General features: G+C 29.6%; 1 protein-coding gene across 1 annotated transcript; it reads right to left on the minus strand.

Moving 5' to 3' along the window:
• Window positions 1-2,030: 2,030 nt before the first annotated feature.
• cpa (F-actin-capping protein subunit alpha) lies at window positions 2,031-25,812 on the minus strand. Its single transcript, XM_085808468.1, has 9 exons — window positions 25,681-25,812; window positions 22,470-22,533; window positions 18,513-18,564; window positions 14,740-14,803; window positions 9,059-9,345; window positions 8,840-8,924; window positions 4,808-4,879; window positions 4,169-4,231; window positions 2,031-2,503 (listed from the first exon to the last, which is right to left on the minus strand). The coding sequence occupies exons 1-9, from the start codon at window positions 25,720-25,722 to the stop codon at window positions 2,363-2,365; spliced, it is 870 nt and encodes a 289-aa protein (XP_085664594.1). The 5' UTR covers window positions 25,723-25,812; the 3' UTR covers window positions 2,031-2,362.
• Between the last annotated feature and the right edge of the window lie 351 nt (window positions 25,813-26,163).

Consider the following 26,163-nt stretch of genomic DNA (forward strand, 5'->3'; position numbering starts at 1 on the left):
AGTAACTGAAAATTTCCGACCATTCCAGGATTCAAGTTACCTAAATGTTCAAGCCATATTTTTAAATTTACAAAAAAACAAAAAATATGCGGCCAAAATTATGTATCATCAAACTATTTCAATAATAATTAACCTTCCAGCATGCACGCATCATATTTTTTTATTACATCTGTTATTTTACCGTTTTTGGCACAAAAAATGAGAGAAACGAGTGAATATTGATAAATTTATTAAGAAATAAAATATTAAGCTTATTATTGTAAAATACATATGTACCTTTGAAATGAAAGTAAATTATTTTAAAATGATTATATCAGTTAAGTGGAAAGGCAGTGATGCGTTTCATTATAGAATTTTTTTTTTAAATTTAATAACTATATTTTAAGATCCAAGCTAGTTTTAATACTCATCAAAGGCAAGTATAGACAAATAAAAAAGGAAACTACACTTACCTTGGTGGAGAAAAAATGTAAAATTAGCATTACTTACTTCTGCAAGGAAATTTACTTCTAGTTACTAGTTACAAAAACTAATTTTTCATATTTTTATTTATTTCTAAAAAATAAAAATAAAAGAAAATAAAGAATAGTAATAATAGAAATAGAATACAGTACAGTAAAAATAGAATTCTAAAGATTCTTCAATGTTCAAAGTGCATTCCATGCAAGTAATTTTTTTAATAGAATGACATTTGCACTTGTATCTAAGGTATGACTTGCATTTCATAGACGCTGACGATCTCTTTTTTTCTCTGACAATGCAGACCACATGTTCCTCGTTTCAATGAGTATTGCTCTGGCACTTCATCATTAGAAGTAGCATAATTACAACTTATAAATGTTGAAATGGAAGATAGTGTTTGGATTTTGGTGTGCCAATGAAGATGGTCTTTCATAAGACTAATAGTAGTTAAATTCTTCAGGAAGATCCTTCGGCATGATGCTGTGTTAGCTGGCTTGAGGTAACAATGCAGTGCCTGTCTCTTGAGTATTTGCCTTTTAGCAAACTTATGCATTTATTTGAACATTCCACACTTTCACCAAGCACATTTATACCATTTATTTTAAAAAATGATCCTATTTCCTCCTCTATATGCTTGACATGGTGTTTTAGGGCAGGTAACACTTTCACAATATTCATCTTTTTTTGTCTTTGAGCAATTTGCATACTTCTCTTTTCGCCACTTAGAATATTTATTCTTACCAACAATGAACATATCATCAACATTTCTCTTTTTTTTTCTATATCATTATTATCATGATCATCCGAAATATTTTTAAGATTTACTGCTGATATTATGTATCTCGATATTTTCCTCGTTCAAATCGTTATTTTCTCACAAAGGTTTTCTTATCTTCTTTTTCTTCATCGGATAATTCTGCAAGAATGCGAGAAAATCAGCTGGTTGCACAAATTGTTTTTGTCATGGAAGCCGATATAAAAAAATTATCAGGGTAGAATTTACACAAATTAAAATAATACATGTCAATTAATAACAAAAAATTACAATACATTTGAGAAAAATATCATTTTTGAATTTTCACCCAGGACCACACGCATTTTAACTTTTAACAAAGAAGCTGCCACGTAGCACAAAATACCAGTTTAAAAAAAATCATATGACTTGCTATTGGCACACCCCATGATGTGGGGAAGGGTTGAAAGGTGGAACAGAAATCACCTTTAGATGTCTAAGCTGTGATATGCAAAAAAATCTGCATTGAAAACAGAATTTGTCGTAAACTTTGAGCATAGTACACATGCTGGAAGGTTAGGAAATACTAAGAAATCTCTCTCTCAACAGCAAAAATGTAATTATGTGCATAATTTAACAATCTGCAGCTTTGCTAATTTATTCACATATGATTGCAATATATTTGTTTATGATTTCAATTCTAAAAAAATCCAGGTTTCACAAATTATTTAAATATATATTTTTACAATTTTCTAAAGTTACATGTGTACCACAAAATGACACAAAAATGGAGACCTTTTGCAATTTAATATACATCACAAAATAATTTAAAAAATTAAACAAGAAGCTCAAGTTTATTGAAAAATTAAAAGAAAATATAAATCTAATCAACAAAATAAATGTTATTAAATGATGAGTACAAAAGCATAAAATATCCATACAAAAATCTTTGATTTCCCTATATAATTTAATAAGCAATTCTAGGCACAATGATTAAATAAAATGATTATACAATTGATTTTGTAACATATAGAATTGATTTTATATAACACATTACAAAACATGATTTTAACTTGTTTAAACTATTTAAAAGGAACATTTTCCAACTGTACAAATTCTATTATATAATTTTTCAACAGTGGACTTCCAAGAAGTTGAATACTAATGTCAATGATGCTTAAGTTCTGTACCAATTTTATAGCTAAGAATTTTCGCCCAATCAATCTTGGTCCGAGTGACAGGCAATAAACGTCGTAAAGCTTTAAAGGTTGTGTCAGACATAGTTTGATAATTTTCAGATATTGCCATCTAGAAAAGGAAAGAAAAAGGCCACACAATTTTAACAGAAAATATAAAAACTTTGGATTACACAAAGCAAACAAATGATTCAGTAATATGCTTCAATTTATCACAATATGAACAAATGTTCCCATTCATGCATTACGTTTTGGTAAATTTCAATTAGATTAACCTCAAACATTTAAGATGGTACTTGCATATTATCCCACTGACTGAGAAACTCTTGACAAGCAATGTGATTTAGCACCAATTATGGATAGGCGAGACATAACAACACACTCATAAGATCTTTGTGACTGGTTTTTGATGAGCCACATTTTGTTTTTATGAACAAGGGTACAAATGAACTTTTATTGCTATATTTTGTCCTTGGATTTAAAGAAGATTAAAATCTGAAACCATCTTCTACAGAACACCAAGCTGTGAATTATTTTCAAAGCTATGATAGTGTCTCATTGAAAATGTACGAATTAATGGACATCATATGGTCAGCTGAACACGGCCAACAAAACAGTAAACAGACTGGAACTGTTACCTATGGGAAGTTTGTACTCGCAGCATTCAAAACAGAGCTTCTGGTAAAACTGGAGCACCTAACAGATTAGTTGAACGTTTAATAAGTCGTTGAAAGCCTTTCTTACGAAGCACAAAAACAAAGTGGATTGAATAATGACTGTTTATCAAATAAATATGCATAAGTTCCTTTAAAATTCTGCAAGAATAACTGCCACAATTTTGGCACCACTAACTTTCAAGGTCTGCTTTTTCGGCTTATGAGATAATATGCAAGTACCCATTATACCATTAATGCCAGTCTTCAAGATTTAAAAAATATTTATATATTAGTCAGAATAGTAATAAATTACCTATTCACATGTAGCATTCCAAATTTAACCTTTTACACTATCAGAAAATATAAAAACTTTGCACAACACAAATCAAACGTGCTATTCAAACAAATGGTTGAGAAGCCTTATTTCCTTGGCAGAATATGAATAAATGCTCACATTCATGTATTACTTATTGGTAACTTTTAATCTGATTAACCTTAAACATTAGACCATTTATATCAGTTTTTAGATAAAAAATATTTTTATGATATTAGTCAATAATAATTTATCTATTTACACACAACATTTCAAATTTAAACTTTTATACAGTAGCCAGACAGCTAACATGTTTGATAACATCAGTACCTGGGGAAGGGGAGAACAAATTAAATAGTAAAAATTTTCTAAATTTCTGAATTTCTTAAATTTTCTAAAAAAGATCAAGACACATTAATGTCAATATTAATACAATAAAATCATATAATGGTACACATAGAATACCAGTGCAACATAATGAAAACAATGGAATAAATCACATTTAACACAAACCTGCCAGGCATTTTCAGATATTTGCAAAATTCTTCAGCTTCCTTTCTTTGTCTGGCATTTTCATATGCTTTCGAAATTCTTTACACAGAAATACTTAGAAGAAATTGAAGACCTACTGTCTAATCTACTATATTTATTTTACTAACTACGTAAATTTCTACTTAAATAAAACTTACTATATTTATTTTACTAACTACGTAAATTTCTACTTAAATAAAACTTTTATGTTTACATTTAATATATCTTTTTTAGATTGTACCAAACATTTTAGAAATTTTATTAGAGTTATACATACCTGATACTCTGTTTCAGCTTCTTCTACTATCTGCATGAATTCAATAGCAGTCTGTTGTTCAGTCTACAAAGGAAGAGACAGACAGAAACATAGAGTAAGCTACAAAAATGAGCAAAGAAGTAAAAATCAATTCATGTATACTAAAGGATATTTCAATTATATGCTTCAAAGATTTAGCTATACATTATAACTTTTTTTTATATAAGAATAGCAATCAAATACTGAATTAATGCACATTTCAACTTTCTCAATGATGTTTCTTACTGATACCAATTAAAAGAGAAGCCTTCACTGTACACAAAAGTATAGCAGCCTAATTCATTTTGATACTTTTATCTTTATAGGACTACTGAACAAAGATACCTTTCTATTTAAAGCAGTTTAATTCATTCTTTTGGTACCTGTCAAATAACTTAACCTCTTAAAAGTTTTTTAGATATGAATTTGATCAATAAATAAGACAATAAAAATGTTACTGAGGTGATAATAGATTTAACTGCCACAGGCAATATTTTACATGAATATTACATTTTGCTACAATTTAATTCTGAAAAAATAATTTATTTCAAGACATATAGTGTATTTTCATTTATTTTTCAGTTTCCAAATAGCTAAAAATGAGTGCATTTTAAGACTTACTGTAATTGAAAGAGTTTCCTTCACTTCTTTTGAACTCACCAGCTGCACATTCCCATCTTCATAATAATGAACCTATAATAATAAATTATATACACTAATAACAGTAAGTGTCTGCAGAGTTTTATCAGAGTATTTTTTGTAACCATTTCTAATGAATTTGGGGAAATATAATTACAGTTGAGGTGACTCTAATCTGACAACATTTATGAGGCTAGAATGACACAATTCAAGCTTTTGCCCTGTTTGTTGTATGCCATAAACAATTGCCTGCGAGAGTTTAGTTTCTTCAGTCTGCTAGCGTATTTGATAACTTTGCATCAGATCTGCTAAAACTGAAAGGGTACACATAGAAAAAAATAACCCTAGAAAGGATAATAAATATCACATTAACTGTTGCATGATGCATCGGTGGATCATGATAGGTTTGTTTTAGAGGCCTTATGATCCAAACAGCAATTATTCGTTCACATATACCACCGGTGGGTCACCTTTTCTGAAGCTTTATATGAGAATGTAAATTTCTTTGGCCTCCAAATCACTCTACTCAAACTGGTCGCAAACTACTAATGTCTATAATTCTGTAAACATATTTCTTTATTATTCATAGACATGTACTAAAATTTTAGATATATTAATTTCTAAAATTTTAGTTTAAAATTTTTAAGTTATATATAGCATTGTTCGGCACTTTTCCGTTTCGCTGCCGCAAATCTCGCCAAGCAGACTTTATTGGCATACAATATACACATAAAAAATGTTAAGAAATGTTAGTTCTAAGAATTGTTTATTTGGAAGGCATAAACATTTTAATATCATTTAAAGTTTTGTATAAAGACAATAAATTTGTAAAGAGGCACTATTTTAAGAATTTACTATGCTTTCATGGTTCAACATCCTGATTTGCTGGTTCATATCACGTGATCCCAAGTGATCTCATCTCACGTAAACTATGCTACAGAAATCTAATTCTCTCATTAATTATCAACATTAATTTTAAGTTAAATCTTAATTCGGAATACAAGTTTAAATGCAAGAATTATTTCAATTCGTATGAATAGCTTACCCAGAAATTATGTAAAACCGCAGTGCTTTACTTCGCTAGTGCATTCTCATTAGAATTGATGAATTAACCCCCTTAACTTACTTTTCTATATTTTCGCCTTCGAGTGAGTGGTGTAATTGCATCCTAATTGATTTAATTACCGTGAATGTCCTTAGGGCATAAAATTGAACTATCTGGTAAAAATTCTATGTGTATGCCAGTAATGAAGGAAATAATCAATATGATAAGAAATAGCTGCGAATTGTTTTAAAAATGAGGTGTAAAAGGTTACCAGCAAGGATATTCAGTTTGGCATCAGTTGTACCATTACTGGCGATTTTATAGCCTGCGCCGGCAAAAAAGAAAAGTACCCACTGTTCGAATATAAGTATTTTGACACAAAATCAGACTTTTTCTGAAATGACATAGCAATTTTTTTCCGTACTTCAATTCTACGACTCATATTATGCCAAACTGCCAAGTTTCGTAAAAAATTGCAGTAGTTTGTAAAAAAATAGCTCTCAAAATTTTGGCTCCTCAATGTTAATTGAGTTTGGTTATGTATTTGTTAATACCTCTTTTTTTATTAAACTTATTTTATTCTTCCTTTCACATTTTGAAATTTAGGTTCATTCCAAATAACATTGGCTCATATTTTAATGATTTATTTTAAAATAATTTTTAAAAATTTTTCAAAAAACATTTTGAATTATAACCTATAAAATATTTAACTTCATCTTAAAAAGTAGATGAATTTCTAGGCACACCTGCAAAAAAATTTTGATTCAAAATTTTCTAAAATATACATGAATTTACATACTGACGTGCTTTGAAATTTGGCATATTTGTTATAAGCGATAATAACAACAAATGCGGTTTATACACTTTGTTAAAATTATGATTTTGTGTCAAAACACCTATATTAGAACTATGCTATATAGAAATCTAATATATATCCTAAATCGCACTTTCGACACAAAAAAAAAAAAAAAAAAAAAAAAAAAACTCAATTTGAATTTTGCCAATCAGCACAGTAGAATGGGAGATATAGAACTGTCCCCCCTTTCTTTGCACAGTGTACATCCTCTTTGGATGCAGAAATTTTTTTTTTTGCTATACAATATTTGTTTGAAATACAACCCTAGTAAATAAGTCACAACTGCAATGCTTTACCCTTGTTTACCTCTTTAGAGGCAATGTTGTAACTGCCTATGAGAGTCAATGCATTTTAAGAAAGTTAATGAGAAGCATCAAGCAATGAAAAAAATGGCTATGATTACCACAAAGGTGAAAAAGACACTGTTGAAAAATATGAAGATAATATGCATATCCATGACTTGGCACTACTGTCATACCGTATGTCAAGAATAATGTTTATGAAATGGAAAAATAAAGATGCTATTAAACTGACTGATGTAAGACCTGGTGGTCATCAATGAGATCCAAGCAGATACCTGACAAAAGAAAGAAATTTGGTAAATTTTCATTTATGTACAATATGTATTTCACGTATTGTATTTGTATTTTAGTACAGTGCTATAATAAAACTATAATTTTTTTAATAAGAATGAATTAGTTGTTTTCTCTCCATTTCTTATCCTTTGATTTGCACTCAGAAAAAAGATTCAAGAACTCGAATCTTCATGTTTCTGCTCATTTAGGTCTTTCACACTAATACCTAGGAAACTGTTAAACATTTAACTCAAAACTTTTGAAAGATTCTTTATACTGACATCCAACATTAATTTAGAATGAGTGCCATGGCTGCAATTTCAGTGGTTCTGGATCACATTTATCATTTCCGGCAGTCTTGAGTGTCATATTCTTAAATTTAATACACATTCCAAGTTTGGTATTTATCTTAGTTACCTCTTGAAATAATCTTATGTCCTCTATACTTTTTTTATTTATAAATATTCTCAAAAAATGTACAAAACTTGACTTTTAACTCAAATGTTTTGTCAAATTACTGAAATAACCTCAAAAATTTTTTAATTTAAGTTTATCTTTTTAATACAGGTGCACTTTTAAGAACTCTATTCTGAACTTTGCTTTACTTAATACCTTTTTAAGAAAATACTTTTTTCTCCTTCATAATCGATTTCAAAAGGCTTTCCGACTTTAGATCTTAGAAAAAATAGGATTTATCATACCTCTACATAAATCAATCTTTCACAGAAAAAATGGGAGAATGTAAGAATCAAAATTCCTATTTCAGACCTGTTTTGCAATAACTATTTAACACAGCCATGCATGTTGCCCATTCAATCAATCAGAAATCTTGAAATGTACATGACAAGCTGGCTGTGAGAAAAGTACACAGTCTTTTCAAACATCTTGGAAATCAGGTAGGTAACTAACCTTAGTGTAATTTGGCAACAGAATGGATTTTATTGCACAAATATGAACAGACACTCTGCACTATAGTCAGTCAGACATTGCCAAACAATCATCTATATTGTATTACCCTCATATTCAGTGATAGCTAACGTGGATAAATTTTGTTTTCAACTTAAAACATTTTCCTGTTAAGCCATTAAAACAATTCAAGTCTTTCAAGGCTTACACAGGCCTGATAAAAATTTACTGATTTAGTTACTCACTGTGAATACAACAATAAATACAAGTACTACTCAATGGCATTTTACTTAAGAATGATCATCAATGTGCAGAGACTGTTTACAAATGTTCAACTAAATGCTTTTAATTTTCTGAGAAAATAACTTTAAAATGTTTGTAATTATTCCTCAAAACTACTATAAGATTATTCTCTAGAATTTTTCACTGTTTCCAGTTAGGAAATAACTTTTAAACAGAAAACTCAAAAATGCAGACATTAAATATTAAAAAAAAATCTACCATAGCATTTTTTAGAACAATGAGTTTATTAGCATTAGCAAAATGCACAATTAAGCACATATCAAAAACTCAGATTCTTTTGATAAATCTTAGAATATATGCACATATATATAAGTTAATAATTACAATACCTGAACTTTAACTATTCCTTCTAATTCAGCTGTAGGTGAATCGGGAGTGAATGTTACAGACCATATAGAACGCCAGCGTCCATTCCTAAAATTTTTAACTCCTTGTAATTCCAATTTCAAATAGATATAAAGAGAGTTTTCTTTACACGCTTGAAATTACATAAAAACTTTCCACACAAAAGAAAAATTAAATATATTACTCAAAAAACGAATGCTAACCAAAAATTTTTTGGCTGAAACTGATGATCTTCAATACAAGCAGTTATTGTAATGTTTCGATCTTGACTACTACTAAATACACAACATGTGCCATGTCTATAGTGATCCTGGGTGTATAATGTACAAGCTTCTTCCACTGCTCTCCTCCAAACTTCAGTAGCTCTGTCAGGTTCCCACAGTTTAAATTCAAAAGCTTCTTTTCTTAAATGGTCATATTTGAAAGACTGTTGGCTGCGAGGATCATAGAAACGTCCTCCTCCTAAATCATTGTAATCAGTAATCAAAGCCTACAGTAAGAATAAAAATAACATGAATAAAATTTGAATGAAAATAATATGAAATATTTTAAAAATAACCAAACTGCAGCTTATTTTACTATCCGATTTCAAGTTTCAGTGTCATAATACTCACAAATCAATATTATGAAATTTACATTGCACATTATTTTAATGTTTAAATCCCTTTCAATCATGCTTCAATATATCAAATTGCTCATATACTAAATTATTTCTCATTTCATTAAGTAGTGAAAAGTTACCTACACATGAAAATCATTTCAGAGTTTGATCTTAAGTCCTGGATGGTTAAATAGATAATAAAAACTAATGTCAATAAATTGGAAGCGGTTTTCTTCACCAACAAAAGAAATGTGGATCTACATATCAACCTCAAGATGTACAATACTAGCATTCCATGGGCTAAGCAAGTAAAATATAATGGTGTCATTTTAGACCAAAGACTTACATGGGCCCACAACATGTCAAATATATTTTTAATAAGTTTTAGGGTACTAAAGCTTTACTCAATACCTTAATTGCCTGAAATTCTGTTCTTTCTACTGAAAATAAAATATTCGTGTATAGAACCATGTTATATTTCATCATAACTTATGCATGTCCCATCTGGGGTTTCGTGTGCGATTCAAGTGACTTTTGCACAAGTTTGCACCAGTCTTCAGAGTTGAATTACTTCAAATAATATCATAATGGCATTACTTCAAAAAATTGTGGTTGTGCATGTACAGGCACGGCATTAATATAATTTCAATAAAAAATTACTCCAAATAAGATAATATCCACATTTGGTTTTAACAGTAGTAGTCAAGCATCAAATTTAAATATTCAGGATTTAGAAACATGCAAGTAGGTGATCTCCAGTAAAATGAATATTTTTAACATTACAAAGATACATTAATTTAACACCTATTTTTCTTTAATATCATACTAGTGAAATGAAAAAAATATCTGAATATACAAAATACAATCACTACTTTGATGCAAAAAAAATTCTGATACATGCATAGACTTTAAATTAAAAAATTAAACTATAAATTTTAATACACAGAATCCATGACACTAATTTTAGAAGGGGGGAAGGATATTTCTCTACAATTTTTCACTATACATTATAATGAATTTCACTATATATTATAATGAAAACTATGCAGGTACTTACTTAGGTACTACAAAGTGCAAATTATTTGGAACAAAGCTATTTTTTCATAGTATTTTTAAGTTCGTTGTCAGCTGGCACTAGCAGGCCGCCCAAAGTTTTATCTGCCTTAATGCTTTGATGCACACGATATTTCTTTTTATAATGTTTTAACTAAATAACTCAAGGAATCACATATTATGGTCCTAGACACAAATCATATATGAATTAAAAGAAATCTACTCTTGCCCGTTGATCTGTGGGTGGTGGTCGCACTGTGAAACCAAAGTGTGTCTACGTCTTTGAATCTTAATGAGGTAAGTAGAGGGGGAAAACTTGCCTTTTTCTGCGTGCATTTCCAATAAATGAAGAAATTTGCTAATTTAGAAAAAGTGTATTTAAGAACTGCATTATATGTAATTTTTTTCACAAAGTAAATCGTCAGAAAAAATGCAAAAATAAACATTTACGTAATTTTTCTATAGCAGTGAAAATATAAGAACATACATAATAAGGACGTTTGGATAAATAAGAACTTGATACAGCAAGGATTAAAAAAAAACTTTTTTTTTTTTTAAATGTCAAAGAACAAATTTTTAGTGTGATACTGTTCAAAGCATGTTTTGTTTTTCTGATACATGCATAGACCCACATTACACGTTTCGCAAATGTATCTTTTTCTACGATGTTTCTCCTTTGTGCTACAAAATGTACACCGTCAGGATTTGCATTTTACAGGCCTATGCCCAGCATTCTTTAGTCTCTTTTCGTCTGGCACATGAAGTTTGTGTTTTTAATAGGGAAGGATGGTCTTTTTGGTTTTGGTAAGGATCTTTCATTTCCCATTTGTATTTCGTCCCAAAATATTTACAAAATATTTTAAATTTAAATAAAACTTTCGTGATTTCTATTTTTAATTTAACATTATATTTAAACCACACAAAATAATTTATAGAATCACAACACTAGCATAGGAAGAAAGCATGTTGAGCTCAGAGTAAAATCTCTGGAAATGAAAGACATTTTCACTGTGCAGATGCATGCACTGTTTAGTAATAAAATAACTCTGTGGTTTGAAATCCACTTATCTATATCTGGGTAAAAATAAACATTCCTATTTGAAAGCAGCAAACACCACTGTCAAGAGTAGTGGTTTCAGGGCATGACCACTGAGTCTTTAGAGGATTTTGAGCAATGCTCTAGTGGCTTAGTGGTTGTGACCTGAAACCACAATGCAAATGACATAAACATACACAAGTTGCTTATATATGCAGTTTGATTATTGCTATATTTTTATTGTTTATGATTGAAATAATGATGTGAGATAAATAACTTCTGAAATTTAGTTATTTGTATTAATAAAAGGAAGTTGTTTTGTCTCATTGAAAACGACTTTTAAAAGTATTCAATTAAAAGATTTGAAGTACTAAAACCTAAAAAATGTATGGTTCTACAGTGATTTTGTGTTATTTATGACAACAATTGGTTTTCACTCAGAAATTTCAAAAAGAAGTGGGGGGGGGAATTCAAAAATTGGTGGTTTCAGGGCACGATCACAGCACATCAAAGGGTTAATGTCATCTGCATGTCTGCATCAAAGGGTTAATGTCATCTCTATGTCTGCACCAAAGGGTTAATGTCTTAGAATCGGTTTATATAATAAATTAGGATAAATGCACCATTTTTAAAGCTTGTTTCTATTAAAAGAGGATGCTAATTTTGCATATTTTATAGGTACAGTTATCATTTGTTCCTTTCAGTGTACCAAAAATGGATATAATGCCTAGAAAAGAGAGCAAAGATTATCACAGCAAACAAGTGATGAGTTAAGTTTCACTTGAGAAAAGATATAACACTTAACAGTCACATATCCATGACTGTAAAAAATACTGCTTTCATGGTCAGTATTTGAAAACTGAGAGTTTCTCAAACTCTGAGGAGATACAAATTGGATCATTTTCCCCAGAAAGAACATGTGGAAGAAAAAGGAAAACAACTCCAAAATTTGACCAATTCCTGCTTAGTAGTAGCATTATTAATCCAACAAAACACAGCAAAGATATTAACAGAGATCTACTGTCAACTGGTATTGATATTCATCCTTCAAATGTGTGGTATATACTTCTCACTGCTGGTCAAAAGGAGAGAAAGCCAATTAAAAAAAAACTTTTTGACACATCACAAAAAATTTGTGCACACTCCCTTATGCCACAGCACCACTCTGAAGATTTCTGTCTTTTTTAATAGTGGTTGACTTGCATAAAGGTGTGGCACCTCTATGCCAATAAAATATCAATACACAAAGTATTCCATACTAAAGACAATTACACTCAGTTTAACCTTAAGCTCATTTTCATTGAAATGCAACAATACATCTCAAGATACTTGAGAGGAATTCTTAACTCATAAAAATCAAACACAAGATCAATAAAAAAATGTATCAATTTCTATTTTTAAATCTCATATTAATTCTGACTGATTGTTCTAAGTTCACATTAATTAACATTTCAAACACTCAATAATTTTTTGACACCAGCTAATACAATGATAACTGCTATAATCCACAATTAATTCTTACATTAAAAATGTAATTTAATCAACCTAGTTTCTTTATGTATAACCTCATGGCTAACTAGAGATAATGTATGGAAGGTGGACCTGAAAGACCACAAATTAAAGGAACATACAATAATTTACATTTTAACACATTTATTAATAATCTGGATTATCATAAGCGGGTAACTGGCCAGAACCCTCTACAAAAACAAAAATTTTTAGTAGTAAATTTCACACATTTTAATGCTACATATACATATTGCCATTTCAACTTGATACAATTCCCATCTTCTGACATTTAAAAATTTTAAAGTCCCTAATATGAACATTCTTAAAATCATTACAACCAGGGATACTTTACACATGAGACAATGTAATGTTTTGTTCAAAAGGAGTTATTTGGAGCAAATATTCTGAAAATAATCTTTAGTTGATATTCTGATATATTCCTCTTAGTTACGGTGACATATGTTGCATGCTATGTAGCATCAATACACATCTTAAACTGATTCTCATGCATACAGAACATAAATACAACAAAGCCTTACAGCAGAAAGATTTACTTTTCAATAACACTTTTTTTAAAAACCTTTTCTATGTAATTCGGATTTTTTTAAAAAATTAGTACATTATTTCTATACCCATAAAAATATGTTTGCTCATATAATCTAATATACTCAAACCTCCCTAAGATGATAACCTAACATTGTAGATAACTTTGGTCATCTTGTGGAGAAGGTATCCTAAAAGAACATGACTACTGCAGAGTGTGACACTAGTGTGAGAGAGGTTTTACAGGCATTTTATAACAGCAGAAACACAAAAAATTTTTAATTATTTTTTAAATTACGAATTGATCAATGAAACACGAATTTAAAGTTAAAATAGTTGAGCATTACTTAATACTTTAACAGAAACTGAGTAATAGTTTGCACAGCAATTTGAAAGCATTCTTGCAATTATTTTATTTGAAATCATATTGACATTATAAACTTATGATATTTACGTATGTTGAAGACAATTTTGGATACTCTTGCAAGCCAGACAATTATTATTAGCAGAAAATATTTTACCCTTTTTTTTATTGGTATTGAACTGCATGAAAAAATAAGAATTCAGAGTTTACAAATTAAGAATGGAATTTATATTAAAGCATAAAAGGTACTTACGTATTATCGCAACCAGGTTGGCGCTATTTGTAAGTTTAAGTAAAAAAATATGAATAGAAAGAAAATGTACATTTATTAATTACAGATAATTTTTAATACAGTTTTTTATATTATTTTGTTTTAAAATATAAAATAGCAATTAAACCCTTCCGGTTTCGAATTTGAATAAGTTGCAGAATTATTTTTTCGGCAGAAATCTTTTGGCTATTGCTTTTAGCACTGATTGAAAACCGTATTCGCCATAACCATGTACACGTCGACATATTTTTACTTAAAAAAACATCCCAGAATTGCACAAAAATGGCTCTTGACTTTATCCATGTACACTGCTATTTTCTCATAAATTACAAAAATCTGCACGAAAATGCAGGAAAATTTTGTGAATCTCCACATGCTCTTTTTACAAAACTATGTATAACACGTAGGGTTGCCGTAAGTAGGGTCGCCAAATTTGGCAATTTACACAAATTTTGGCCTGGTTGCGTTAATACTTAAGTACCGCATAAAATATACCCACAAACTTACAAGAAAATTAGAACCATCAATCTTAACAGGTGTTAGTTGGTCTTTATTATACTGTGCAAATGCTCTGAAAAAGTAAAAAAAAAATATATATATATATATAATAATAAACATATATACAAGCGCAAATATGAAGTGTTAGTGCAAATATGAAGTGTAAAAATTCCAATCTCAATAAAATATACAATAAAATTTTTGATTTGTTGTGACATGCACATTATACAAAACTACAGAAAATTGATTATAAATACAAAAATTAGAGTAACATTAATTTTTTAATTAATAATGCTTCATTTTACACTCAAATATTTCTAATAAATATATACATAATATAAACATATACACATTTAAAGTTAGCAACTTTCTAACTAGGTTAGTCCTGCAAAAATCCTAACCTATTTAACAACTGCCTAATAATAAATTTTTCATTAAAAAAATTCATTAAAGAATTTCAATGATCTTACAAATCACTGATCACATATTTTCAGGCAAAAACTGTGATTCCAAGCTGTTTTTGTGTAATTTAGCTATTAAAAGTTCAATAAAGAATACTACTACTACTACTAAATCTCAATTACAATAATAATAACTAAAAAAAACTCAATTATAATCTAGTACACACAGTTTCAATAATTATGTATACCTAACACATGTTAATTTCAACATCTTTCCCAGCATAAAAGTATTTTTCCTTATATTCAAGGGCCAAAACTGCTTAATATAAGACTTGAATGCTTCATTTAAATTCTGTCTTCTTCAAAGACAAAAATATTTCTCTCAGCTTACCACAACTGAAACATCAAACTACCTTTTTTCTTAACCAGATATCCAAGATAGTAACTGGTTTGGCATTTACTGTAATCACACAACATTCAGTAAAACTAACTCAGCTGGTCATATTCCATTATTTCTTTAGTGGCCATGAACACACTCAGATCATAATTCATGAAATGGTCATAAACAAATTAAGCTCAGGTTTAGAATTTCTGTCAAAATACACACAACTGAAGACCTACTCATAAAAAGGAATTTTTTCTTCAATGCTCATGAGTGGGCTGACTTTGTTGTTCACATTATAGACAAGCGTAAAATACAAAAAGTAATTGACTTTACAGAATGCAGATGATGTTATGTACTGTAAAATGAGGCAGAATTAAGCCATTCCACATTCTGGCAGTAATTTGTTTACTGAAATTAGGGGGGGGATTTAATACACAACTTTCACATAATGAATAATAATTATGAAGAACATTTAGTAACATTTAAACAATTTGATAATCATTAAATATTCTATTATGTTTCTTCTTAATAAACTTCTTTTAACATTTACCAGCTTCTGCATTCTGAGATCTTTAACCAAAATCATTGATACCAATAAAAGTAGGCCTACAAATCATTCAAAATAGATCAATGGATCAAAATAGATCAACACAAAAAAAATTTTAATGCTGGGCATTCATTATTTCTGCTAGACATCCATTTTTTATTTACCTTACTAAGTAAATATACAACAGACAATACTATCAAAATTCCCCAAGCTACCTGTTAATTATATATATATGTCATAATAAAAGCAAAGGAAAAGACGGAACACTGTAGATGCATGCTTAGATCCATATTGAAGAAGAATTTTGATTGCGTAGTATTTAAAGAACTTGGCAGTCAAGGCAATTTTAATTCCATTTTTATTTCCAATTGATATTTGTGGCCACAATCACTTGGCAAAATAGTCGTGCCTTTCCACAGAAGATTTACATTTTTGATATTGTTGGGATAGAAAGCAAGCCAGCGAAATTACATCTTAACAAAGTAGAGAGCAAAAGCTGAAGTGCGTCGTTATGAAAGATGGAAGCACGCGAAGAGAAAAGTTTTGGTTTACAATTCGGTGATTGGTCGTCAAGAGGCATCTGGTATTAACGGTTACGTAAGATCGCATGATTAATTTGAATGACGCAATGCAGATAAGTTATTACGATTTTAGAATAGAGAGGAAGAATTAATGTTTATAGTTATAATTCTGATTCATACATTTTTATCTTACATATATATATATATATAGCAGCTTTGCAGTGTGCTAATATTTAATTTAGATAAAACAGAAAAAAAAAATTTACTTCATGCAAAATTAATGCCTGCATGTTCTAAATTCAAAACATGATCAATTTACGAATCACACAATGTATCCCACTTTTTTTTTTTTTAATCAGATTTCAATCACGCGTTATATAAAAATCTAGATTTAAACATTTCAAATAAAAAATAGAAAACACAATACTTCAAACTGAGCATTAGAAAAAGTTCTGAATCTCATCAAATGATATTAAGTTGTTACCATCTCTAAATGATGCTCTTTATACAGGCCACGATGTATTCACACTATGGCCCAAGATCACAGTGCTTACATGTAGTAAGCACCATAAAAGTAGTCACCCCTCATAGGAGATTAAATGTTTAAGCTGCAAAAAACTGTGAAATCAGCCCAATTTCTTCCTTTATAAAAGATTTCATCTGAAAATTTTGAAGTCCTGATACTTTTTATAGGTTAAAATAAAACAATGCAATGGCTATCATAGAAATATTAAATAATCATAGAAAAGCGTTACAGAATGTACACAGAGGCCATAACACTATTTGCAAATCACAGCTATAAGATTCATGAACTTTGTTGAGGACATTTGGAATGAGCACCAAAGGTTTCAATGCTTACTCAGTTATGATCAATCAATCTTCCAGAGCTTCCCCTAATTAGGTTATCAAAGCATGTCATGCTGCTAGTCAGCAGTGATGGATACTTTTTGACAGGGAGGCTTTCTAAGGAAAATTAGCTAACATTTATATTATACATATGAAAAACCCAATGCAACCAACCTATTTAGTCACCAGAAACTAAAGTATGAATGGAATGCTAATTTCCCAGCTTTATCCATTCTATCAGTGCTAGAATGATCCAGAGAGAGGGGACCTGGCACTGTCAAGTGGTACTACGTCACCACTGCTTCGGTGGTGAACTTGAAGGTGGTAAATACTTTGAGGACTGAACTGAAATCTACAGTAGAAAAACCAAACATCATACCACTAAGGCATTAAAGCCAATTTCACTTTAGCCACTGTTGCTTGTATTTTATATCTGTCTTCCAGTATAAGCTCAGTCTGGTCACATGGTAACTCTATCCCTTGCAGCATTTGTAATGAAATAGTAAAAGATATGACTGATCATTGCAATTGAGCCCAATTTATGTGCATGTCTGTTTACATTCTTTGCTGCACTGTGGGGTCCGCTGGACAGTATGCTAGCACAAGTGATGTTTTTCTCCCATGTGTGCAGAAGTGCATGTCTTTGTCATGTTCAAGACAGCAATATAAGGTTTCTCTGCATTAGTTTGTGTTGCTGCTACTGTCTAACAGTGCCATTTCACAGTAGAGTGGTAACTATGCTACTGCTGCATCAGTGTCTTTGAAGCTGGTATGCAATCCTGGGGTTCGAACCATGGTCTATGGTGTTGAAATTAAACATCTCACCACATAGCAAAAGTGGATTTAAGCCCCATACCATTGATTTTTTTGGGGGGGGGGTTCAAGCTTTGATTGGTACCTGAGCACCATCACCAGTATTAAGCTCAGTCATCATACCTTTTATGCAGACCTCATATGTCATGTCTGTATTTAATACCACGTTGTTACCCAAGTAACATTATTAAATTTATGCAACAGTATGAACATGCAAAAACATGATATGAGAGAGATAAAATATAAAAAAACAGGAATTTAACTCTCACCCTGAAGCACCTTCCTTAAGCAGAAAATCATTGTTGATTAAAACTCTGACATCTAAAAAATATATATATATATATATATATATATATTTATTTATAAACACAACTTTTAATCAAATTTAAATTTTAAACAAAAGTGTAACAAAAGTTAATAAACTTAAAAAAAAAAAAAAAAAAAAAAAAAAGCAAGAAACTGCACATTTAATCTTCACAGTATAGTCATCACATTTGGTTTATAAAAAATGAGTTAAAGGAACTAATAATGATAAACCTAAAAATAATAATTAAAAAAAGGTAGAAAATGAAGCTGCTGCTATATTACCTATATTTATACAAAATAATGAAACATTAAAATAAAACTAATGAATACAAATAAATGCAAGTAAATGATGTTTCAAAAATTGAAGAACAGTAAACTCCATTAAAACTTTTCTAATGACCATTCACAGTTCCAGATGATTTTTTGGACTTCTGTGACAGTTGTTTTATGAGAAGTAATGATCAATAGCTATGTTTATTTGCACAAAAAATATTTGCATCATTTAGAAGAGATTGTCTGAGGGAAGTGATTGCTAAAAGATCATTGAAGTTATTACTACCCAGCAGATTCTGGAAATCTGCATAGGTTTAAAGACATGCTAAGTAATTTTCTTTATATTGCTAAAGTCCTGCAGCATTATTAGTGAACATAAAACTCACTCATCAAAACTGTGTTCTTACCTGCTTCATATTTCAAATAGTATATGCTGCAGCTCTTTGATAATATGAAGTACACTTATATGCCTTAAGGTTCACGAGAAGAGCATTTAACCCCTTACTTCTTACATCTATCAAGATGATGACAAAGCCAAATGAAAGCATCTACGGTCCTTCATTTACAATATCAGCAAAAGGTAATCACTATAGTATTAAAACTTTTTTTAACACACATGGCTCCCTATTAAGTTTAGCACTAAGGTAACCAAACCTTTGGTAATTTGGTGCTAATAATGGGCTGAGTTATCACTTTCCATTTCTCCTGTAGTTGATGCTATCTGGGCTGAAACCTTATAGAAGTCACAAATTCTGTAAGGTTCATCAAATTCATGTTGTGCATCATAGATGTCAAAAATCATCATCTACACATCATTCATTCGTTTCACTACATATCTGACCACCTTTAAGTTCAGCATCCTGAATAATTGTTATTACAAAACACACATCCACATTTCAATTTTATTTAACCCTTTGGAGACTAACGGGACAATAAGTTCCAAGGAAGATTTCATTTCTAGTCTTGAAAGGGTTAATTCACTAATGTCAGTTTTGAAGTGGATTTAAGCCCCATACCATTGATAAGTTTTGGTTAGATAATCATATTTTCTTAAATTTACATTTTAAAATAGGGTACTTATGTATTTATTCCATCAACCATAAAACCATTGTCAAGCAGCACAATTTAGTTTCAATTATGAAATCAACAAGCTTTATGTCATAACACACTCATCCGCACTTTTGTCTAACGTAAATCCGACTGATTCTTAAAAAGTTACATTTTGTGTTTATGAACTAGGACATAAATTAACTGTTCTTGCTGCATTTTGATTTTAAAAATTAATTTAAGGGCTGTAGAATCACTTAACTGGGTATTGCTAATTTATGTTATAATTTCGATTTACATATTTTTATTTCACATATATCTGCACATAAGTGCAATAAATAAATAAATAAATAAAAAACATATAAAACATACATTATAATTTAAATTAGCAACAGCCCCTAAATATTTAATTTGGTATTTCCTCTCTAAAACAGTAATCTTTTCCTGCACTGCGTTATTTTGAAACTAATCCGTATCATACAATTCTTACATAACACTGATTGATGTACATGGAGCTAAATGTCAAGTAGCCAATAATAATTTTACAGTAGTATTAATTATCCAATCAAAACACACTGAGAAGCAAAACTAAGTCTGAATTAAGATTTCATCCTGAACACAATGCACATGCTTTCTACACTTTGGACTAGCCAAAGTGCTACCTGCTGTTTTCTCAATACAAAGTTATCAAAAATGTAAACATTTTGAAATAACAACAAGGCATGAATATTTCCTATGACTACTAATTTTATTTTATTCTGCATCTATATCAGGGTTTCTTAAACTTTTTTCAGTCATGATGCCCTTTTTATCACTGAGGATTTTTTTTATAACCCCAGAACCCCATGATATTTACAAAAATTTTGTGGTCCCCATAAGCATTGCACAATTGCACAAATCCAATACTCTCAATTTTTTCACTTATACTGTAATATACTATTGCAATTTTAAGTCATTAACGTTAATTTCTAATTTTAAGACATAGAACAATGTGAAAATTTTAAATAAGTAACAGACGAAATGACAGCATCACATGCAAAGCAAGTAAAATACATGTTTATATTATAAAAAGAATGTGTCGGAACGCTTTTTTCTATGTTTGTATTGTCTTATCTTTATCTATTTCCAGATACATTGTGTAAAAATATTTTGTATTAGTAAAATTATAATAATAAGTTCAAGAAATATCAAAACTGCTAAAATTTTTGGTGACCCCCCCCCAGTTTAAGAAACTCTGATCTATATGAAACATAGCTCTTGATTTATTCAAAACCAAGAAATGGGGGAAGGGGGAAATCTTCCAATCATCTGCATGGCTTTGAAAATTAACCCAGCAAAGTGCTTCTACTAAAAGTGGTTTAATGAGTCCTTAATGAGTGCAGTCAAGGAATCATTTCAACTATGCATATCCTCTGCTTTGAAGGTTGTTAACCTCTTTGAAGAATACACTTAAATTTGTGTGTGATAAATTAATTTTTGCTTCCTCTCTTTGTGGTTAATATTATGCTCAATCGAAAAACTCAAAATTACAATCTCCAACAGCTTCATAATAATTTTCCTTCAATTATAATGAAATGAATCACAGTCATTTCAAAAAAATAATACTGAAATAGTGCTATAGAATCTAAAATTTCACATAAAGTACTTTGAGTAAAATAAATTAGTGAAGATAGAAAATTATACACTATAATAATCATATAGAAATTGCTAATCATTATTATTATATTGAAAATGTAGATATCAAATGCTGTTTTTCATATTATATAAAGCTTTAAAAATGTTGCACTGTTTTATGAAGTTTAAAATTTTACAGTATAAAAAATTAATTTTTCATAATTATGTTTAATAAAATAGGTAAGGAATTTAAAAATGTGTTACAATTACACTTAGGTTATTAAAAATTGTATTTTTGAATTATTGCCTTAAAAAACCTTTACTTTAAAGTTTTTTAAATTACTTTAAGAATTTAATAATTGTTTTAAGAATGAGCTAAATCTAAAAAATGAATGAAATAATTTTGAAAAATTAATACAGAAAATGGATGCAAAATTGTGTTTTTGAGTATAATATAGAAAATAGGTAATGTTTAAAAATATTTAGTGTTATAATAAATATAAAAATACTAAATATTAAAAAATTGAATAACTAATAAAATTTGATTAATGGAATTAAAAACCAAAATTAATTTGAAATTATGATGAACAATGTTGTTGCTTATGCTTGCTTGTCTGACATAGTCAGCCCAAGCCCACTAAATTCTTTGTGGCAAGGAGCACTAGATTACGCCTGCCATTGGCAACAGCTTTGAGCCCCATTCAGGTGACAGTGTGATTTAGCTCAGTTTCGACTTCCAATTTTGAAGAGGAGGATTTTGAGAAGGGATATTAAAAGTTCCTAATTTTCAGACTTCTACCTTGCATGCTAGGAGTGCAGAAAGGTGCAACTTAGTATTTCATTAATGATGTAATTCTACTTGATGATTTGTTCAACATAATTTTTAATTTTAAGATTTCACAACTGGAAGATTTTTAAACACAGTTTACAGCATTACAATGCACAATTCTTCCTCAAGTATTAAAATTATAATTAAAAATTCTTACCGTTAAAAACTTCATTAAATTCACCTGGAGGAGAGTGCAAAATAAAATCTGAAGCAATTCGAATCTATATAACAAAATGAAAGAAAATATGAAATTCTACAGCAAATCATGAAATAACAGTCATTTTTTAAAGACATTACTATTTGCAATGCCAGAACAGTATAAATCATGAAAAATTTAAATCCCCATTGGAAGAGCTTTAGAATTGGTCCTTTTGGCGATTTTTTGATTTGGCGACAAACTTCGGTTGCCAATGTAGACCCGGCTTTGAAGATCGGAAAAAAATGGCGGATTGTCAATAAAACCGGATCGACTAAATAACAATCCTAAAAAATAAGCTCTTAATCAGAATAAACAGTCTTTCTCTAATTTTCACCATTTCTAGTACTGCTATGATAAATTCTTGAAACACTACCGTAAATGAATTTGTGGCAGTGATTATGTTATGAGTAATGAAATTTACAAAAGGTTAATATTTTAAATTACAAAATATAATATTAATGTATTAAACATTAATATTTTAAGTAGTTAGTTAATATTTATATTCTATTAGTACTTAGCTAATATTTTAAATTTACAAAAGGTTAATTTTTATGTTATGAATAATGAAATTTACAAGAGGTTCATAAATGCATTTCAAACTAGTAGTATATGTACTTTAGTTTCTTAGATTCTGTTATTAAAAGAAAATAAAAAAATATTTCAAAGTGAAGGGAATCAAATTAAATTATAATGAACAAGTTTTGTAGCAGCATTAGAAATACTTTTTATGATTAAATTTTGTAAATGGTAAAAATATTAAGAAGTGTGTATTTTTTAATCCCTAAATTTATTACAAGTAATTTATGCTTATAATTTAAAAGCTAAAATTAAATTATCATAATGAGTAAATTTTGCACCAATGGTAATAATACAACAATCATCATAAATGATGATTTCTGTGAAAAATTCGAACAGTCATTGGAATCCACTAGTGTTGGAGTGATAAGCCACTGAACAGTGGTAGTTCAGGCTGGCTATATGGGAGTTTTTGTGGTTTTTCGTACATGTAATGTGAATCTGAGCCAGTTTCTCTTAAAAAGTACTTTATGAAGGCATCCTTCTTCTGCTAGCCAGCATATATATTTATTTTCTATTCATAATTCTCTCTTATTTTCTTATTTCTTAATTCTAAATCTTACTTCTGAAGTGAAGAAGTGTTGCATCTATAGGTCGAAAAATGTGGTCAATATGTTTGCAAAATCCTGTTCAGTTTTGGACAGCATTTAAATAAAATAAATAATTTGTATATGATGCAAACAAAAATGCATTACACTATTTCATGTAGTGAATAATTGATCAGAGCACAAAGTATAATGTAACATTCTTTATTTTGTAACCAGAGTTATTTTATGCTTGGGATCTTTACTATCAATTTCCTCCATCCATTTTCCCACCAGAATCTAAATGAAGTTTTTAGTTTGTAAAACAAACCCTGTTTTGCCTTTCGAGGCCACGTTACTAGGTTGCTAGATAAGATAAGATTTGTAGTCTTCAGTCTTGCATTGTAATTGCTGATAGTTGAATTCCATGCCGGTTAAGTTTTTAACCAACTTTGCATTAAATTGATTTATTTGAATTTAAATTTTACATTTGAACTTAATTGTTATCATAAGTTATCTTGCCACAAGTGGTTGACTGAGTTGTAAGCACAAAGTATGCCTTCTGTTCTGTACATCTAAACTTTATATGAGAATAAAAGTATATCTAAACTTTATAATAATAACATTTAAAGACATTGAAATCAGTATTTAAGTGCTTGCCATGTAGGCAAATTTTTATATATAAATTGTACTCTTACTTTTATTATAGAGTTTTTATTACAAAAAATTCAGATTTCTGTTAGATAAAATGTTTAAGTAATGTATAAAATTGGCATAAAATTTAAAATAAAAAGTCGACTGTTATGTCAACATACTATCAATAAAAGCAATAATACTCAGTGAAGGTTATTCATATACAGCTATTAGGTTGTAAGATTTAAAAAATTTGAGAACTGTAAATTATAAGCAATATATTCCATAATCTAAGCAACATTATATTTTTTTAGTCAGTCAAATTATAAAAATGTTATAAAAGCAATAATTTTGGTCCTGATTTGAACCTATGAATTCATGCAATTACACGTCCCTATAATTCTAATATGAGGCAAAAAAGTATTTTTAGATCATGTATTTTATCTCCTTAGCAAAGGAAACACAAAGAGTTTACCTCATGCTACTGAAAATGTGTTTTTTTTTTCTTGGGGGGGGTGGAGTTTATAATAATATGCAGAGCTAACATATGAAAAAATGTCAAGACTCATGTGATGTAATATTAAAAGCATCAGTTTTAACTATAAAATTTTAGCTTTTTTAAAAATATTTTAAATGTTGTGCTTTCCTAACACAAACGTAACTTTAAGAAAAACATGCAATTTATCCCTCCTGCCATCAAAGCTCTGATACCTACCAAATTCGTTAAAGTTACGTGGACAGAAATGGCGGCATGTTTTCCAGCTCAGTATTTAGGGTTACCAAAGTTATCATAATTTTACATTTATCGCTCCAAAATGTTGCCAAACAAATTTCTCGCCAAAAAGGACTAATACTAAAGCTGTGCCTCACCGATTTAGATTTAACATAAAAAGTTAGACAAATAAGCCTTAACCAGTCTGAAAGAAATATCATGCTATGTAATACTTCACATCACCGAAAAATATGAAGATACACATTTACAGAAATAAAAATAATTTTAACCTACAGTTACACAGATACTCAGTATCAGTGTACAAGTGGGAGTGAATTTAAAATTCCCGAAACTAAATTTAAAAGAAAGTATCTTCTTCAGCAGATTAAAAACCACATATTGAAGAGTTAATAACAACCATTTGCACTAAATTTCGATTGTATGTGAATATACACTTTTACGCAGCAAATATTAAAACACAATTTTACGCTATGAAATACTTGATCTGTAGCAGAAATAATTTATAAAATGCATATCACTCTGCAGTGGATAAAAGCATATTTATCCCATACTTCAACAGGATACAGCTCCTCTTTTGCCTGTCTGTCTGGCACTGGACATACGGATCAGTGTACAAAACATCTGAAATATCTCAACAATTAAACGGCATTTTAAAATAAATAAAATCATTGAACAACTAAATGCCCAGTTTAAAAATAATAACCTTTTCTTGATCAGTAATAGGATCTTCTAGTTCGGAAGCCATCTCACAAAACACGCCTCAGACGAGTTGAGTTTAGATAAATCAGCAGACACTTTCCTAACTTTAGGATTAATAATAGACAATTTCTACAGAAGAAAACAGGTTAGCATACTTGAGTAAACAAACCAAAAGACGTTCTCGTACGTTATTGGCTGTGACATTCCTGGAGCTTATTCGCCTCGGAATAACATACACTTCTCCATCGACTTAAACTGAATATTATTCTTTTCTCTTCCGTGATAATTACTATGTCCTTTTCTGCTTCAAAATATTGTTAAATTTATTGCAGCATAATTACTGGAATGTCATGTTCGGTAGCATTACTCTTCATTAATGCAGGACGAGGAAAAAATAAATCAGCAAGGCAAATCGTTTTACTGGTAAGTGAAAATAGATCTCTATTGGAATACTAATAAACTAGTTTGATTAATGTTTTAGTATCAG

Source organism: Stegodyphus dumicola, chromosome X1, assembly GCF_044657685.1.
Source record: "Stegodyphus dumicola isolate Sdum_Otavi_A_Nest chromosome X1, ASM4465768v1".
Lineage (NCBI taxonomy): Eukaryota > Metazoa > Arthropoda > Arachnida > Araneae > Eresidae > Stegodyphus > Stegodyphus dumicola.

Bases quoted from the DNA above. Each gene is read 5' to 3' on its own strand.
- cpa (XM_085808468.1), bottom strand. From the start codon at position 25,722: ATGGCTTCCGAACTAGAAGATCCTATTACTGATCAAGAAAAG. The intron at 22,534-25,680 runs GTTATTATTTTT...TTTGTTATATAG, and splicing joins CTATTACTGATCAAGAAAAG to ATTCGAATTGCTTCAGATTT. The intron at 14,804-18,512 runs GTGAGAGTTAAA...TTACTTTTTCAG, and splicing joins CTTAAGGAAGGTGCTTCAGG to AGCATTTGCACAGTATAATA.